The sequence below is a fragment of the Biomphalaria glabrata genome, chromosome 15, assembly GCF_947242115.1.
Source record: "Biomphalaria glabrata chromosome 15, xgBioGlab47.1, whole genome shotgun sequence".
Taxonomy (NCBI): domain Eukaryota; kingdom Metazoa; phylum Mollusca; class Gastropoda; family Planorbidae; genus Biomphalaria; species Biomphalaria glabrata.
In genome coordinates, this window is record NC_074725.1 from 30,507,282 (window position 1) to 30,524,873 (window position 17,592).

General features: G+C 40.7%; 1 protein-coding gene across 1 annotated transcript; it reads left to right on the plus strand.

The window, feature by feature from the left end:
• Nucleotides 1–1,067: 1,067 nt before the first annotated feature.
• LOC106079602 (uncharacterized) lies at nucleotides 1,068–16,765 on the plus strand. Its single transcript, XM_056012027.1, has 9 exons — nucleotides 1,068–1,239; nucleotides 4,537–4,643; nucleotides 6,588–6,749; nucleotides 8,236–8,315; nucleotides 9,715–9,916; nucleotides 12,690–12,776; nucleotides 13,382–13,471; nucleotides 14,391–14,556; nucleotides 16,571–16,765. Exons 1-9 carry the CDS (start codon nucleotides 1,068–1,070, stop codon nucleotides 16,600–16,602), a joined length of 1,098 nt encoding a protein of 365 aa, XP_055868002.1. The 3' UTR covers nucleotides 16,603–16,765.
• The last annotated feature ends 827 nt before the right edge of the window (nucleotides 16,766–17,592 follow it).

A 17,592-nucleotide genomic window follows, 5' to 3' on the forward strand; every position in this document is an offset into this window, starting at 1 on the left:
GCCTTTACTGTATGCATTGTTTTAGAAGAGCTGCGATGTTCAGGTGAGATTACTATCCACGGTTTAATATATTTTAATAAATAAAAATAAAGTAATATTTTAGATCTAAGGGATCTGAAAGGGCAACTTTAATTATTTACTTAATATATATCTAGATCTAGATAAGAAAGCCTATAATGAGAGAGTGAGAGGCTCAGAGAGAGGGGGTGGGCTGGGCGGAGAGAAGGGCGATTCTCGCAACCATATGCTGGAGGACATACGTCTGAGTCTAGAGAATGACTGTAATCAAAAGGCTTTCATGTCATGGTTGTACAAGGGGAGATAAGCACTTTAACGTGACGTCTCAAACCATTGAGCCGTTACATTCATACAAAATATAAATACGATCTCCTTACCTTATACAGGAACAACACCACGATCTACACAAAGTTAAAATGTAATAGTCTTAATGCCGTTCCCCTTCCTTTGCTTTCAGAGTGTGTGTGTGTGTGTATTCAATGATATTAAAGACAGGCGTATCAAAGAAGTCCGACTGGTTCTGCTTTGTAATTAGACTAGGTGAACAAATGAACCAACTGCGGGCTCCTCTTGTCCTCAAAGTAACAGTAACCGACCAGCAGACGATCACGTGCCTGAGGCGACACTGCTGGGGTTGCGCCACCACAAGGGTTGGAGAAGCCCTCCTTCACACGGTAACAATAAACGTTAAGTCAGATGTCACTTTCGTCATTTCTAGCGCATTCCAACTGACATTTGTCATTTACTTCGCACCTTTACAGTCACTTAGGCGCCAAGCCTTACGGACAATACAAATACAAAATGGCGCCACTTTTAAAACAATTGACATATGCAGTGCTTTTAACAGCAACACAGACCATCGGGAATTCCCGGAAGGGCTTCCGCAGAATCTGCTTAAAACAGAAAGTAAGAACATGATGCTCTGTAGGAGTAGTATTTCCCTTGTTGGAACACATTCCTTATTCAAGATCCTGATATGTACGCAAAGTGAGGACCAGAGAGTAGAGACGAGGCTGAGACAAGAGAAGATGACCTCAGATGATAATACAATGGTTGGTTATCATTGGCCACAAAGCTACGTTGCACATATTGCCAAGTCTGCTGGTAAAGTTCACATGCGAAAGAGATGTCACAAGGGCGGAACCGGTGATCGGGTTCCGAAGAGCCTTTGCAACGCCCAGTTTGATTGGACCACACAGAATAGAAATAACAACGCTGATGGTGAGTTTTCGAATTAGCGCTTGCTGTACTAGGCTTTTCTAGGTTTTTCTAAGTTTTTTTTTCTAGGCTTTTCTTGATTTTAATCGAAATTACACTAGCGTGAAGGGACGCTTCAAAACTTCAAAACGTTTAAGGCATATAGAGTCCACGTCAATCATTGTAACAATACGATACTAAGTTTTCCTATGTTTTTTTTTTCAAGGTTTTTAATTGACGCTTATTTAAGGAGAAAATTTCAAAGCGTTTAACTCACTTTGGCTAACACCAAACTCACTATACCAATGAGAGACAAATCGCTAGAGAACTGGGTCGGGTATCTCTTCAAGGAAAAAAAAAATTGGCTATTTTTTTTTTTTTTTTGCCATATTAAGCGCTGTGAAAAAAAAAAGGTGTGCTTCTAGACTATATTTCGTCACATCTCCCCCCCCTCCTTTTCGTCATTTAATTTCCAAGCCAGTCCACATTTGCCAACTAATCAACCATGTCTGTTTTTCTATTTAAGTATCATGTCAATCAACTTTGTTGACTTGTCACTAGCGCCAGACCAGCTGAGCTCCATTCGTCTTAGGGGGCGACCAGACCATCTGAGCTCCATTCGTCTTAGGGGGCGACCAGACCATCTGAGCTCCATTCGTCTTAGGGGGCGACCAGACCATCTGAGCTCCATTCGTCTTAGGGGGCGACCAGACCATCTGAGCTCCATTCGTCATAGGGGGCGACCAGACCATCTGAGCTCCATTCGTCTTAGGGGGCGACCAGACCATCTGAGCTCCATTCGTCTTAGGGGGCGACCAGACCATCTGAGCTCCATTCGTCTTAGGGGGCGACCAGACCATCTGAGCTCCATTCGTCATAGGGGGCGACCAGACCATCTGAGCTCCATTCGTCTTAGGGGGCGACCAGACCATCTGAGCTCCATTCGTCTTAGGGGGCGACCAGACCATCTGAGCTCCATTCGTCATAGGGGGCGGCCAGACCATCTGAGCTCCATTCGTCTTAGGGGGCGGCCAGACCATCCCCTCCGCTTTTGTCTAGAGCGCATGTCCTTGACCTTATTTGGGAATAAGTGTGAGGTGCTTATTTCGACCAGATATCACATTGCCCATCATGACCTATCAAATGACCTATCACCTATCCTGCCCAACCGAGACCAATCGCTATAGCAGGCCTGAACACTCGGGTCGTGACCTCCGTGACCTCTATGTCGAAGGCGCCGCTCGGGTACGCTATTCTGCCTCAACGTGGCACCCGGGTGGAAACGATTACTTGAGGAAGTGATTAGGCTAAATGAATAGCAAAACAAAACTCCTGTGGAAGTGTCCAAGGGAAAGCGAGAGCTTCCCCATTGCACGGTGCGGAGTTGAAAGAGAGCTTCCAAGTCCCTGTCGATAATCCATGCGCCGTTCCTCAAGGAGCTGTTACACTAATGACGAGTCCTGCACGGTTAGCTTGGTACAACATAGGAAAATGGAGGAGATTTCAGGTGTACTCGGCCTTCGGCCATGCATTCTAGTCCATGCGCCCGGAGTGCCGGACATATCGGAAATAGCAATGGTTTACATAGGCACTGACTTGGATCTTTTCCAGACAGAATGGTTCTGTTCAGGCAGGCTTACATGCCTATACCTCGAAGAGCCTTAGGCTCAGCTCTTTTGACAATCACACGGCCTGAAAAATGACCTGCAACGTCGCAGGTTGCCACGTCACAGGTCTGTGCGACGTGGCAACGAGCTATTGGTCTCCACTGCCCACAGGTTGTCACGTCACAGGTCTGTGTTAAGGCCTACTTACAATCGTTTCTTTGTTTCTCTTTGGTAACCCATTACCGTGAGGTGATGACCTACTTTCATTGATTGTTAAACAAATGTACAATGAGCGTCGATTCTATTATTAAATCCCATTGTTTATGACATTTATTCAATAGTTATTGCATATTTAACAATGCAAGTTTATTCAAATTAGAAACAGACTTATCACCACTTTCAATCGCTTGAACATGTTTCCTCTGTTAGACTTTAGGATGGAAACGGTATAACATCATGCTGTATTTTTCAAACATCGACTACCATATAGACCACAAAATGCACGATTACCGCCCCTTAGTCAGCAATTGGTCAGGGGAAGCGCTTAAAGCTCCCTCAGCAGAGTCACCCCAAATTGAGGCCCCCCACAGTGACGCCACTGGCTTAAGCTACTCAAGCTCGAATGCCGACGCCGAGTAGGAATTTTCGTATTTGAAATTTGACTTTAGTTTTGTGTCGTTAAGCGCCTAAAGGTAGCATGGAGACTTACTCCGTCTCGTCCACCTCGCACCCCCTCCCCTCACATAGCCAGAAATGAGATGTAGCCAGAAATGAGATGTAGCCAGAAATGAGATGTAGCCAGAAATGAGATGTAGCCAGAAATGAGATGTAGCCAGAAATGAGATGCAGCCAGAAATGAATTGTAGCCAGAAATGAGATGTAGCCAGAAATGAGATGTAGCCAGAAATGAGATGTAGCCGGAGCATAGTAGACGTGCTATGCAAAATTTCCTTCTTCCTTGGTGACATTAGTATAGTGCAGGGGTTCTCAACCTGTGGGTCGCGAGTCGCGACCCCTTTGGGGGTCGATTGACGATTTGCCAGGGGTCGCCTAAGACCATCGAAATAATGAATTGTTTTTGTCTATCCTTCTACCGCTGTGTGTGTGTGCGGGGGTGGGGAGTCGCGGCAGAGTGGGGGATGGTATAAAGGGGTCGCCGAGCCTAAAAGGTTGAGAACCGCTGGTATAGTGTATGGAACGGGTTTCCAGAGTTTAAGTCTCTGATTGCCATGCATGACCAGACTCATACATGAACACGAGTAGGGCGTAATTATCTTCTTTCAAAGCAGTGATTCTCAAACTTTTTCCTTAACGGAACACGTTGTACATTCTGAGTGTTTTTAAGTACACTTTGCTTATTTTTTAGAGGTATTAATTCATGTGGTGGCCTACTAGTTAATTATTACGGTAATTCGTAGAAAACCTATTCAGACCTCGCGGAACACAAAGGGTTCCGCTGAACACAGTTTGGGAAACACTGCTGTAAAGGAACGTCTGTAATTTATAAGATTAGAAGATACATACTTAATAATAATTTATGTTATTTAATAGTGAATTTGATTTGTCATGAAATATACGCGCATGACAGACCCGGAAGGGACGCCTACGAGTTTGAGGGAATAACTTAACCGATGTCATCAGATTGTCTCAACTTTTATTTTGTTTACCTATCAATTAGTCTTTTTGATTGATTTTTGTTGATCTATCCAATGAGACGACGATGATGACGACGATGAGGAGGAGGAAGAGGAGGAGGACGAAGAGACACTGTTAAAGAAGAATTTAGAGAGGAAGATTTTAATATGGCATTCCTTCGTGTTGGTGAGTAGCAGTGTATAATGTATTGACATAGCTGTAGCGAAGGCTTGGATCTAGTCTATGTGTGACAGTAGTTACGATATAGTCCTTGTACGGTTGGAGCTGTATGTTGGTAATATGGCATTAGAAATCTTGAAGACACTGTATTTTGTAGATAATAGATATCAAGGCTAGGAATTTGGAGTGGCTTTGTGGCTGGGTGGTAAAACGCTTGGCTACCAAAACGAGTGGTCTTAAGTTCGAATTTCGGTGAAGACTGGTATTTTAAATTTTGGGATTTCCAGGGCGCCCTAAAGTCCACCCAACTCTAATGGGTACCTGACATCTGTTGGGTAGAGTAAAGGCGTTAAGCGTCGGCCATAGAAACATATAACGTTACATCATCTGCCCTATAGATCGCAAGGTCTTAAAGAGGTACTTTACTTTACTTAAAGAGGTACTTTACTGTACTTGAAGAGTTACTTTACTTAAAGAGCTTACTTTACTTAAAGAGCTACTTTACTTTACTTAAAGAGTTACTTTACTTTACATAAAGATTTACTTAAAGAGTTACCTTACTTTACTTAAAGATTTACTTAAAGAGTTACTTTATTTTACTTAAAGAGTTACTTTGCTTAAAGAGGTACTTACTTTACTTAAAGAGTTACTTACTTTACTTAAAGAGGTACTTTACTTTACTTAAAGAGGTGCTTTACTTTACTTAAAGAGTTACTTTACTTAAAGAGTTACTTTACTTTACTTAAAGAGCTACTTTACTTTACTTAAAGAGTTACTTTACTTTACTTAAAGAGGTACTTTACTTTACTTAAAGAGTTACTTTACTTTACTTAAAGAGTCAAAATACTTTACTTAAAGAGTTACTTTACTTTACCTAAAGAATCACTTTACTTTACTTAAAGAGTCACTTTACTTTACTTAAAGAGTCACTTTACTTTACTTTAAGAGTTACTTTACTTTACTTTAAGAGTTACTTTACTTTACTTAAAGAGTTACTTTACTTTACTTAAAGAGTTATTTTACTTAAAGAGTTACTTTACTTCACTTAAAGAGTTACTTTATTTAAAGAGTTACTTTATTTAAAGAGTTACTTTACTTAAAGAGTTACTTTACTTAAAGAGTTACTTTACTTAAAAGAGTTACTTTACTTAAAGAGTTACTTTACTTAAAAGAGTTACTTTACTTTACTTAAAGAGTTACTTTACTTAAAAGAGTTACTTTACTTAAAAGAGTTACTTTACTTAAAAGAGTTACTTTACTTAAAAGAGTTACTTTACTTTACTTAAAGAGTTACTTTACTTAAACGCGGGAAGAAAGCCATTCACGAATAACTTGGCGTCGCACCTTCTTAGAAGTTCTCAAATCTGTAGACACCAGCTAAATGAAGAAGCTGTGAAGTCGCCTATGACCGATCTTTGTGGAGAGAGCTTGCCGTCATTTTGCGCTGAACGGTGCTGAAGTCCAAGCTCAGAATTCGAAAATTTCTTGGAAGATCATTCTCTGGGAGTTTAGAGAGCTAAAATCTCCCCATTTTGTTTTCCTGCAAAAGCAGCACCCAAAATGGAGACATCTCAATTCATAATGATGGAGAACGTCAACGCTCCTGCAAGTTCGACGTCTTGTGAATAATATTTCTATATACATGAATATAACAATTGCATGATCTATCAAGTCATCATCTGTCAGGTCCTGTAAGACACTCAAGTTACTACTAAGTCTCTTTCTACAGTAGACTATTTCTAACTACATGGCTATAACAATGGCATGATCTATCATGTCCTTTCAACGCTCCTGTTACTACACTCGATCTCTAAGTACTTTCAGTACTGCAATCATAATGTTGTTTGATTCAAGTCTTTGCAGGTCCTGTCGACGCTCCTGTTACTACACTCGATCTCTACGTACTTTCAATACTGCAATCATAATGTTGTTTCATTCATGTCCTTGCAGGTCCTGTCGACGCTCCTGATGATTGTGGGTTTTGTTCTGTTGTATGGCTTCTCCCCCTACGTCCGCAACATCATCACCACCTTTCCTGGCTACAATAATTATGGTCACTTTGTCAACCTGGCATACGAGCCCAAGGAACTACGCTTCGGTGAAATGACCAGCGTAAGTTATATAGTTCATCCATCGTAGTTTGATGATGACCGGCGTAAGTTATATATAGTTAGTACATCGTAGTTCGGAAGCGCGGTGGCTAAGCGGTAAAGCGCTTGGCTTCCAAACCGGTCGTCCCGGGTTCGAATCCTGGGAAAGACTGAATTTCATTTTCTTTGGGCACCTAAGACTAAGACTAAGACTGCTTTATTGATCCTTACGGAAATTTGTTGTGATTACAAGGACTCGTTTCTCATATAAAGACAACACAACAGAAACATACACATAAATACAACAGACAACATGAAGAGTTCATGTTCCTCTGAGTCCACCCAGCTCTAATGGGTACCTGACACTAGTTGGGGAAAAGTAAAGGCGGTTGGTCGTTGTGCTGGCCACATGACACCCTCGTAAACCGTAGGCCACAGAAACATATTACCTTTACATCATCTGCCCTATAGATCACAAGGTCTGAAAGGGGAACTTTACTTTTTTTAATACATCGTAGGTTGATGATGACCAGAGTAAGTTAGCTAGTACATCGTAGGTTGATGGTGACCAGGGTAAGTTATATATCGTTCGTCCATCTTGGTTCCATAGTGATCAAGGTAAGTTACAGGTGGAAATGTGTGTGTGTGTGTTTCCTTGAATGCTTCTCTATAAGTCTGAAACCAAGTGTGTGTGTTTTTGTATTGTTGTGTCTTATTTCAGCGTTGAAGTACATCAAAATATTGTTTACTCTAGCTCAGCGGTTCTCAACCTTTTAAGCTCGGCGACCCCTTTTTACAATCCCCCACTCTGCCGCGACCCCCCCCCACACACACACACATACATCAATAGAAGAGTAGACAATACCAATCCATATTTTCGATAGTCTTAGGCGACCCCTGGCAAATGGTCAATCGACCCCCAAGGGGGTCGCGACCCACAGGTTGAGAACCCCTGTCTATCTGGTCCTTAAAATGTAGCTTTATAAGATTCCATCTAGATATCGACCATTTAAAAAAACAACAACAAAGCCTTTGAAAGTAAAGGTGACAAAGGTGTTTATTGGTTTCTAGTGTAGATTTCATCTCCCCCAATTTAAGCTGGGAGATTGTGACTATTTTGGTTTTTTTTTTTGTTATCCCGGCCTCATACAGTTTTCTGTGTGTAGCTCTAATAAGAAGAGCATAGATTCAGATTGTGACAATTCTTTTGATTACTAAGATTATATTAACTCACAATTGTCTATCTATCATTCTGGTAAAAAGTTTGAACACACTATTTCTCCCATTTCCCATTCTCAGATCAAGCTGAAACTTTTGCGCGATCAATAAATGGCGAGGACAATACACGAATCAATTAAAAACGATTTGGTCAATTAGTTACTGGTTATGAATTATTTTGTTGGATGCCAGCAAGAGAAATTAATCTTTTCCTTTAGTATTTACATATTATGGCTAAATGTGTTGGGTTTAGTCCCCTTAAATAAGTGTTAACGCTATTTCTTGTCTAGACTCTTGGGGTCATCTTGGTCGTCCTGAATGTAGGCTACATTTTGTGTCAACTGGTCTACCTTAGCTCACTGGTCCACAGGTAAGCCAGACTTCTTTTGTTACAATACTCTGTTCAACTCGCACTTTCGTGGTAACAAAACCATAAAACCTTCAGGTTTCTCTCAGAAACCCGTGTTGACAGCAGGGCCGGATTTAACGGAGGGCAGGTGTATCTACCAGAAAGGAGCCCCCACAATAGAGAAAAAAGATACATATTTAGACGGGTTAGCAAATTTACTTTCTCTCTATTTAGATACAGTGATGGGAATTTTCCTTAAATTTTAGAAATTCCTAAAATTTCCTCAGACCAATTTTTGGCCGAAAGCTAGAAACATTTGTATTATGTTTTGTTTACGAGAGATGTTGCCATGCAATGAAAGCATAATTCTAACATGTTCAGACTTCCTGGACCAATAACCACCAACAAAAACAACAAAAACTAGAACCCAAGTGCGATCTATTGGGGCAGATGATGTTACAGTCATCTGTTCCTTTGGCCAACGGTAAACGAGTAGGGTGTTATGTGGCCAGCACAACGACCAACTGCCTTTATTTCCCCAACTAAAGTCAGGTACCCATAAGAGATGGTTGGACTCAGGGGCGCTCTAAATATCCCCAAATTCGAACCCAGGACTTCAGGTTCGGAAGCCAAGCGCTTAACCATTCGACCACCGCGCCCCCAGTCTTTAAGTTCTCCCTTCAAAGTTGTCTAGCATGTATATTTTTGTTTATAGTATTCAAGAGTCTAAACGAAAGATAAAAGCAAGTGGCACAAATATTTCTAATCGCACAGATTTAATATTGTTCGTCTAGATTTATTACAAATTTAATTACATGACTGATCCAAATTAATGTATACACTTAACATTAGCTTTGTTTTGTAAAAAAAAATAATAATTGTATTTTGTTTGTTCCAAAAGTGTTTTTGTTATGTTATTCTTGTTTTTTGTGATTAATTTAATATATGTATGCGTAATATTTTTAACATTGTAAGGTTTTGCGTCTGTGGGGGGCTTCATTTAGTGTGAGGCCTTGTGAGGCCTTCAGAGGCAGCACATTGTGAGTCTACGGAGTCGGAAGAGTCGAAATTAACGTAAATTCGCCTTATATTTACGATAGATTTTTCTTTTCCTTTTAGAATTATAAATTTCTGAGCTGTAAATTTAATAGTTATGAGAGTCTCATAAGGGAGTTCATTGTGAATGAGTTTATAGGGTCTTTAGCGGGCTTCATGGGCACGACATGGCCTGAAATGTGCCGAATACGTAACTCTCGTATCACGTGATGCCAAACGGAAACGCTGGCTGTCAAATGAAAATGGTTTGACTAGAAAATAAAGATAGGGATAAATGAGTGTGTAGCGGGGGTGGGGATGAATTTAAAAAAAAAAAAAGATGTCTTTAGCCACACTGACCCACGTATTTTTTATTCTGTGACAGAAATCCCTTTGCTCTGCCTCTGGTCACGCTCCTGACGGGCGTGGTCCTGTTGATAGAGGTCAACATGATCAACATCTACATGTCGCCGGTGGCGGCTTTGAATGCCGACGCCACGAACGCCCTGCAGGACAAGCTCGTCAAGTCGTACGCCATCTACGACACCAACGTGTTCTCCGTCACGTATGACATCATAGCAATATGGGTATTACGTCACGAGTCGCTGTTTGTTTTGTTATGACGTGAAAATTAATCTCTCTCTCTCTTCTTACCCTTGTTTTTGTCTATCTTCTACATTCTTTCCTCTTCCTCATTCTTCTCTTCTTTCTCCAATATTCACTTTCTCTCTACTGTCTCTTTTTTCACTTTTTTTCCCCTCATTCTACTCTTTTTAGCCCTCCCCCTCTCTGTTTCTCTTTATCTCTTTCCCTCTCTCTCTCTCTCTCTCTCTATTTCTCTTATGTTCTCTACTTTAGTCAGTTATACTGTTGGGGCATCACACATGATCTGTAGACCATCTCTTTTCATTCTTCTCTGTCTTTTTCCAGAATTAGGGCTTCTTTCATTGGCAACTATTTTAATACCAATAACCTCAAAACTTTGATTGACAGCGTAGATCCAGAGGCGTAGCTAGGTTTGGGGGAGAAGTTGAAAATCCCCCCCGGGCCCCCATTTGAGGGGGCCCCAAATGAGTGGATTTTTTACATTAAAAATTAATAATACGTACGCAAAATGCAGGGCCCCCCAAATAGGTCAAGCCCATCGGCCCCCCAAAACGATGGAAAATTACTAGCTACGCCCCTGCGTAGATCCTGGGAAGTCTCTGGGTTTTATCAGGGAAGTGAGATTAAATGCTAGAACCTAAGTGAGCTAAGTTGGGGGGAATAGTATATATAATTATGTATACAAATATTAACAACAGATTTTTATTAATAACGTATTAACTAAAATCTGTAATACTTGAATTTTCAATAAACTTATATTAATACCTGAATTGTAGCGTGTGTACTTTTAAACGCCCAGTCTGTATTTACTATTAACTTAGTAAAGTAAATCAAAATACCCCTTTCAGACTTAGCGATCTATAGGGCAGATGATGTAAAGGTTGGCTGTGTGATGTTGCTAGTTCAGGCTGTCTTGAAGTCAACCAATTACTCTGCAATCGTTTGGGTGTAATTGTTCGGGTGTATTACGTGTAGTTGAACAACAATACAAACAAGAACTGGCACATCGATTGTAACGAATGAAGAGATGTAGTCAACGATGAAGAACAAGTTCACATGGATTTATTCTGATAAAAGGCCACAGTAGAAGTCTCTGTCACTAAACACGTCGTTACCCTGGAATATTCTATCGCTAACTGATTTTCCGGTCTCTAACCCAACATATCCCAAACGTCACTAGTCCCGTTCAATATGCGTTTTCTTTGGTGCGTCGCTAAATAACTAACCTATATAAATAAGGTGTCTAACAGCTGTTACTGTGGCCCACGGTCAATGAGGGTGTTGTGTGGCCAGCACAACGACCAACCCCCCTTTACCTAACTAATGTCAGGTACCCATTAGAGCTGGGTGGACTTAGAGGCGCCCTGAAGATTACGAAATTAATAATCCCAGCTTTCACCGGGGTTCGAATCCAGGACCATTCGTTCAGAAGCCAAGCGCTTTACCACTCAGCCACCGCGCATCACTGTAGTAATTATGTACATTAAAAAAAAAGCCTTGAAAAAAAAAGGGGGCAATACGTGGCCTAAAATGTGCCGATGTGCCCAAAATCAAATTAATCTTTCATTGACAGGCCCGTCTACTTCTTGATGCTGTCTTCCCTTCGCTTCCGTTGGTTTCATCTCCGACTTTTCCCAGGTACTGCTTCCTGTCGAAATATCAAAGCGAGGCCCTGGGAATCTTGGGAAATGGCCGCGCAGTTTTAGCAATGGTAAAAGGGTAATCGGTAGGACCAATCGCCATTGTGATCCTGTTCCAAAATTTCCTCATTTGAGATGCGATCTTTGTATAAGATACTTAGAATCCTTCTATAACATCAAAAGATTTGCACGCATACAGGAATGTTGAAGGCTTTGTAATGGTCTTTCCAAATTGTCTTGCGTTTTGCTAGTACTGATGTATACTGTGAAATTCTTATCTGTTACCCAGGTCTGGTTTGTAGTTATACAAAGTATATTGCCTTTTCTAAATTGTCAAACAAGAGTCGAATCACGTTGAGTAGTTCAGTCTGAGTTATTGTAGGGTTTTTTTTTTTGTTTTTTTTTTTTTTGCATGCTTCCCTGCCTCATAGTGGCGCCCGGGTGGAAACGATCGTAAGAGGAAACGATTAGGCTAAAGGGTAGCAAAACAAGACTCCCGCGGGGGTGCCTAAGGGGGTGCGAGAGCATCCTCATTGCACTGCGCGGAGTTATAAAAAAGCTCCCACATCCTTGTCACAATCCAGGCGCTGTTCCTCAAGGGGCCGTTACATAAATGGCGTGTCCTGCACTGTTAGCCTGGTATAGAAAAGGAAAATGGCGGGGGTCTTAGTGTACGCGGTCTCTTGCCGCGAGTCTGACCCACCCGCCAGACAGAACAGTGTACACTGTTCTCATTCAGGCCGGTGAGAGGGAGCTCTTGTTCACTTTTGATGGCCTAGAGTTTCAAGAGCCGAGGGCTCAACTCTACCTGACAGTATCAAGAAGAATAACATCAAAAGATTTGCACGCATACAGGAATGTTGAAGGTTTTATATTGGTCTTTTCAAATTGTCTTCCGTTTTGCTAGTACTGTTGTATACTGTGAAATTCTTATCTGTTACCCAGGTCTGGTTTGTTATACAAAGTTTATTGCCTTTTCTAAATTGTCAAACCGGAGTCACATTACGTTGAGTAGTTCAGTCTGAGTTATTGTGTTGTTTTTTTTTTTGGTCATGTTCAAATGGATACATTTGTTATATAACGAATGCCCGCAACTTTTTCTTTTTATCATCAGGGCCGATGCTGTGGAATCATAAACCAGTACGACTTCCAAACGATGTTGCTGAAATACAGACATGGCGGCGTCCCTAGAGTTTTACAGGTTATGTCTGACAGCGGTTCTCAACCTTTTAAGCTCGGCGACCCCTTTTTTACAATCCCTCCACTCTGCCACGATCCCCCCCCCCCCCGGCCATACACAAATACAGAATTGTAGGGTAGACAATGACAATCCATATTTTCGATGGTCTTAGGCGACCCCTGGCTAATGGTCAATCGACCCCCAAAGGGGTCGCGACCCACAGGTTGAGAACCCCTAGGTTAGGACATCATGACTGCCGCTGTTTAACAACAAAGGGATATAAATGAACAAGAAATTACTTAGAAAATAAACAACAACTCAGCATTGGTCTAACTTTTCATTCGTATAATTTATTTTAGATAACACAAATATGTCAAGTAAATATAAAAAATCTTAAAAAGGAAAGAAAAAAAGGCATGGTGAACAGTTAATTGAGTATTTTGATTGCTGATAATTTTAAAAAAATGGCTTACTCCCCCTTTTATAAAAATAACACTTAAAAAGGGGAAAAAAAGGTATGGTGAACAGTTAATTGAGCATTTTGATTGCTGATAGTTTTAAAAAATGGACTTACTCCCCCTTTTATAAAAAAAAAACTAACACTTGTCCCTTGTGTGACGTCACAGGTTCCCGCAACTTGCTGCAAGGAGACAGAGTTCATCAGCGGCATCTCAGCTGTGGTCGACTGCGCAGTCAGGGCCGAAAATATCTACACGGTACGTTTTTAGGGGGCGTTTGTGGCCCTTTTTAGAGAGCCCCCCACCGTCATAGGAATGTAGCAGGAGTGGAGGTTGGGTTTCAATGGGCTCAGGGCCAAATGATAAAGCAATATTTTTTTATTTTTTTTTGGTCTGAGCTAGTACAACTGTTACGACACAAGACTCTTCAAAATCATAAAACACTCTCAGGTTTGACTCTAGAAATACTTTAATACAAGTTACGTAAACATAAACATTTCATCTCTCATTCTGTCAATCTCCTTCCGGTTTCCTGTTTTTTTTAACATCCCTTCCATTCAATACCCAAATTCGCACCTTTTTTTTCCCATTCGCACCATGCTGCGCTACGACCGTAACAACAACGCAGATGTAAAACTCTTAACTCGGAATCTTGAATGCGAAGCCAAAGACCGAGAACCCAAGGGAGACCATCTAAATTTTTCTTCTCTTAGCCACGATTGGCACCTGACGGAAAACAATGATGGGGGAGGTCGATTGTAAAAGACCAAACTAATAAGAGAAGGAGAGAGAGAAAAAAGAGGAAAAAAGTGACAAAGACACAAAGAGAGAGGGAGAGAGAGAAAAAAAAAGAGGAGAAAAGTGACAAAGACAAAAAGAGAGAGGGAGAGAGAGACAGGGGAGAGAAGGAATTACAAGAAAAGAAGAAAAAAAGTAGAGTGTGAACAAAATAGAGATACCAATGAGAAAGAGAAAGAAATTAAAAAAAAAGCGAGAGAAAGAAAGATAAGAGAGAGAGAGAGAGAGAGAGATTAGAACAGGCTATACGTGCAATTTTTAGTTATATTACATTACATACAAAGACTTGAAGACTTTGAGGCTAATCACAAGTTCCCAGACGTGACGTTTCAAACATTCCTTTTTTTTTCTGTCAACCCCTCACAAATCTCTCTCCCAGGTCGGCTGCTACAACATGCTCTTCGATTGGCTGATGTTCTACTGCAACCTCTACTCTATCGTCGTGGTCATCCAGCTGCTGGACATGGCGGTCCACATCCTGCTCTACAAGCGTCGTGTCCGAATCCTGATCTTATACACCAGCAAATTCAAAACCCCAATCTTCGGTGAGTAGCCACGTGACCGGAAACAACACGAGCAGCCGAGACTGGAGAGCATAAGTGAAACCGATATCTCCCTTTTTTTTTAAGCTGGGAATTATTTTTTGTGGTGTAGATTTAGATTTTTTTTTTTTGTGCAAAGTTTTTATAATCTCTATCTATCTATCTTTCTGGTAAAAATTTTGTCTCCGACACCCAATGTCGGATCAAGCTGAAATTTTGCACAATTATTTCTTTTACCCGTAACAACAAAATCAATTTTTAAAAAAATCAATTAGTTATTTAGTTGTTGAGAATTAATTATTATGTTTGGTATCTCGAACAAGGGAAAGAAATTGTTCTTCACTGAGATAGTGGTATAAGCTGTATTAATCCCCTTTATAGGTCGCCGCTTTAAAGTAAGTTTGAAACAAATAATATAAATATTCTAGTCGACCGGCGGAGTAGCATACGCCGCTATTTTGCAGAACCGACCTTAGGCCACTGCAACCTATGCGGCCGCAGTGGGTCCCGCACTTTTATACAACCCACGCTAATTTTAGGTGCATAAATTATTAAATTAAACCATTTTGTAACTTATAACTGATTTCCCGCGACCTCCTGTCGATTTAACAGGAGGTCCTGGAATTTTCCTGAAATTGCAAAATATACGAAAAAGTCTTGGAAATATCCGGAAATTATTAAGCTCTTTTGAAACGCATACAAATCTCCTGAAATATGTAGACAAAAATTTTCATTTTGGGGTGTCATTCAATATGGAAAACGCCAATCCTACGTGCGATAAAAAAAAAACGGCATTATGCAATGCCCCCAATTGTGGAATCTAGTGAAAGAAGCTTCTCGCGCCTCAAACTAATGAAGAATTACTTGAGATCAACAATTCTCGTAGACAGATTGAAACATTTGGTAATTCTTGCTATTGAGCTTGATTTATGTAACAAACTGATTTTTATAATATACTGTATGACTTCGCTACCCACAAGGCTAGTAAAGTAATTCTGTACTAGTAAAAAAATGAATAAAATGCAAAGACGAATTTATTTTCTAATACAAACTCTTAATTTCACTTATTATCCGTATCCCTACTTAAACTTGGCCCGCGAAATCCGTTTCGAATAGGGCTCTATAATGATGAAGTCCGGTCTAGGATAACTCCCTCCGTCCGAGTTGCAAAAATAAAAGAGTAATCTTTCCATGGTGTCTAAACTCTTGAGCATGCTCTGTGTCGCTTCGATAGTTACTACTTTTTTTTAACGTGAGGTAGAAATTAAAAAATAAAAGAGTGATATTTCTTGGCCCTGCTATTATGTGACTACGTGCCCCCCCCCCCCCATCTTGTTTTCTGGTGGACTATCCGCAGAAATAAGAGAGTGATCTTTCCTTTACTTCTTGTTTAAACTCTTGAGGGAAGAAGAGAATTATATTATAGAGACCCTAACCCTATTTTCAAACAAACCTAACTAGCAGAGTGGTTAGAATGTCGGCTTGAGTGATGACTCGAATTCCGGTCGTGCCCCTTATTTTTTTTTTAAATGCTTTAAAAAAAACGATTACAATAAAATTCACCCAGATATCGCTTTCTTTCCAGCCCCATTTTCCCAATAGATCTAGATAAGTGATAGGATCATAGAGTATTGAGAAAACTAAAAGCATGAAATAACACTAAACAAAAGTATTGGTAAATAGATTTCTAATATCACAGATTTATTATGTTTGTAAAATGTAAAATGTTTTATATGTTTCGGATGTTCCTTCAGAGTTGAAGATAATTACTTCCTAGTCCAAACCTCCCGCAGGACAACGGGGAATGGGAGCGGGCAGGGTTTGAACCCGGGACCATCGATGAATCTGAACGACAGTCCAGCGTGCAAACCGCACGACCAGGCAGCCATTATTGTTGTTGGCCTAGATCTATTAAAAGCCTAATTAAATGACCCAATCCAAACTAAATGATACAACTACATTTCGTATAAGCTTTGCTGTTTTATTCTAAGTATATTATTTTATTTATTTGTATTAGATTCATGGCTGTCGAAAGGCAACACGACCTGATGTCAGCGAAAACACCGGAAGCGGAAACCGAAGAGAGTGACATGCGCATGTGTTCTTAGAGTTAGGCAATCCAACTTTCTGCCCCCCCCCCCCCCCCGATCTCATGTCAAAATGGACTGCTAACACATTGTTTAGATTATCATACAAATTGTATACTGATCTATTGAGGAATAATAAGTAAATTTAACACAATTAATGTCTTTATTTCTGTACAAGTAATCGTCAGTCTGTTTCGTTAATGCTTTGGTACAGCGCGCCTTTAATGCTATAGGCCTAATGATAATAATGTTTGTCTTCGAGTCTGAAGATTAATGAGGAATGCAGTATTTTCCGTGGCTACGCAGCCCCATTTGTGACCTACATATTTTGCCACACCCATGGCAAGCATAATCATTGTCCGCCGGTGGTCGATTAAGATTTTCTTTTCGCCGTCTGGTCTGTCCTCGGCAGCGGATTTTCTTTTGGTCTCAAATGTGTATCCCGCGGCCTTCGTGAGTGACCTCCAGCTGTCTCGTTCTGAGGCCGCATGCAACCAGGTGCTTTATTCTTTGTCAGCTATGGCTAGTTGGTACCTAAGCTGGTCTTTAAAGCGTTTCTGTGGGGCACCTCTGTTACGTCGACCAGCTTTTAGTTCACCAAAAAAAAAAAGACTGCCTTTGGCATACGTTCGTCCCCCATACGGGATACATGCCCTGCCCAGCGTAACTATCGGACCATAAGAAGTCCCTCTATATTGTCCATATTTTTAACTGTTTAGTTTTGTATAAGTCTGTCTGTTTCGTTAATGATTTGGTATAGCGCAAAGACCGCATGACAAACCAAGAAATTAGAGACAGGGTTACTGCAGCGATTGGACCCCATGATGACCTGCTAACTATAGTGAAAAAACGCAAGCTAAAAATCTATGGCAATATTACTACATCTTCGGGGCTCGCAAAGACATTCCTTCAGGGAACAGTGCCAGGGAAAAGAAGAAGAGGCAGACAGAGA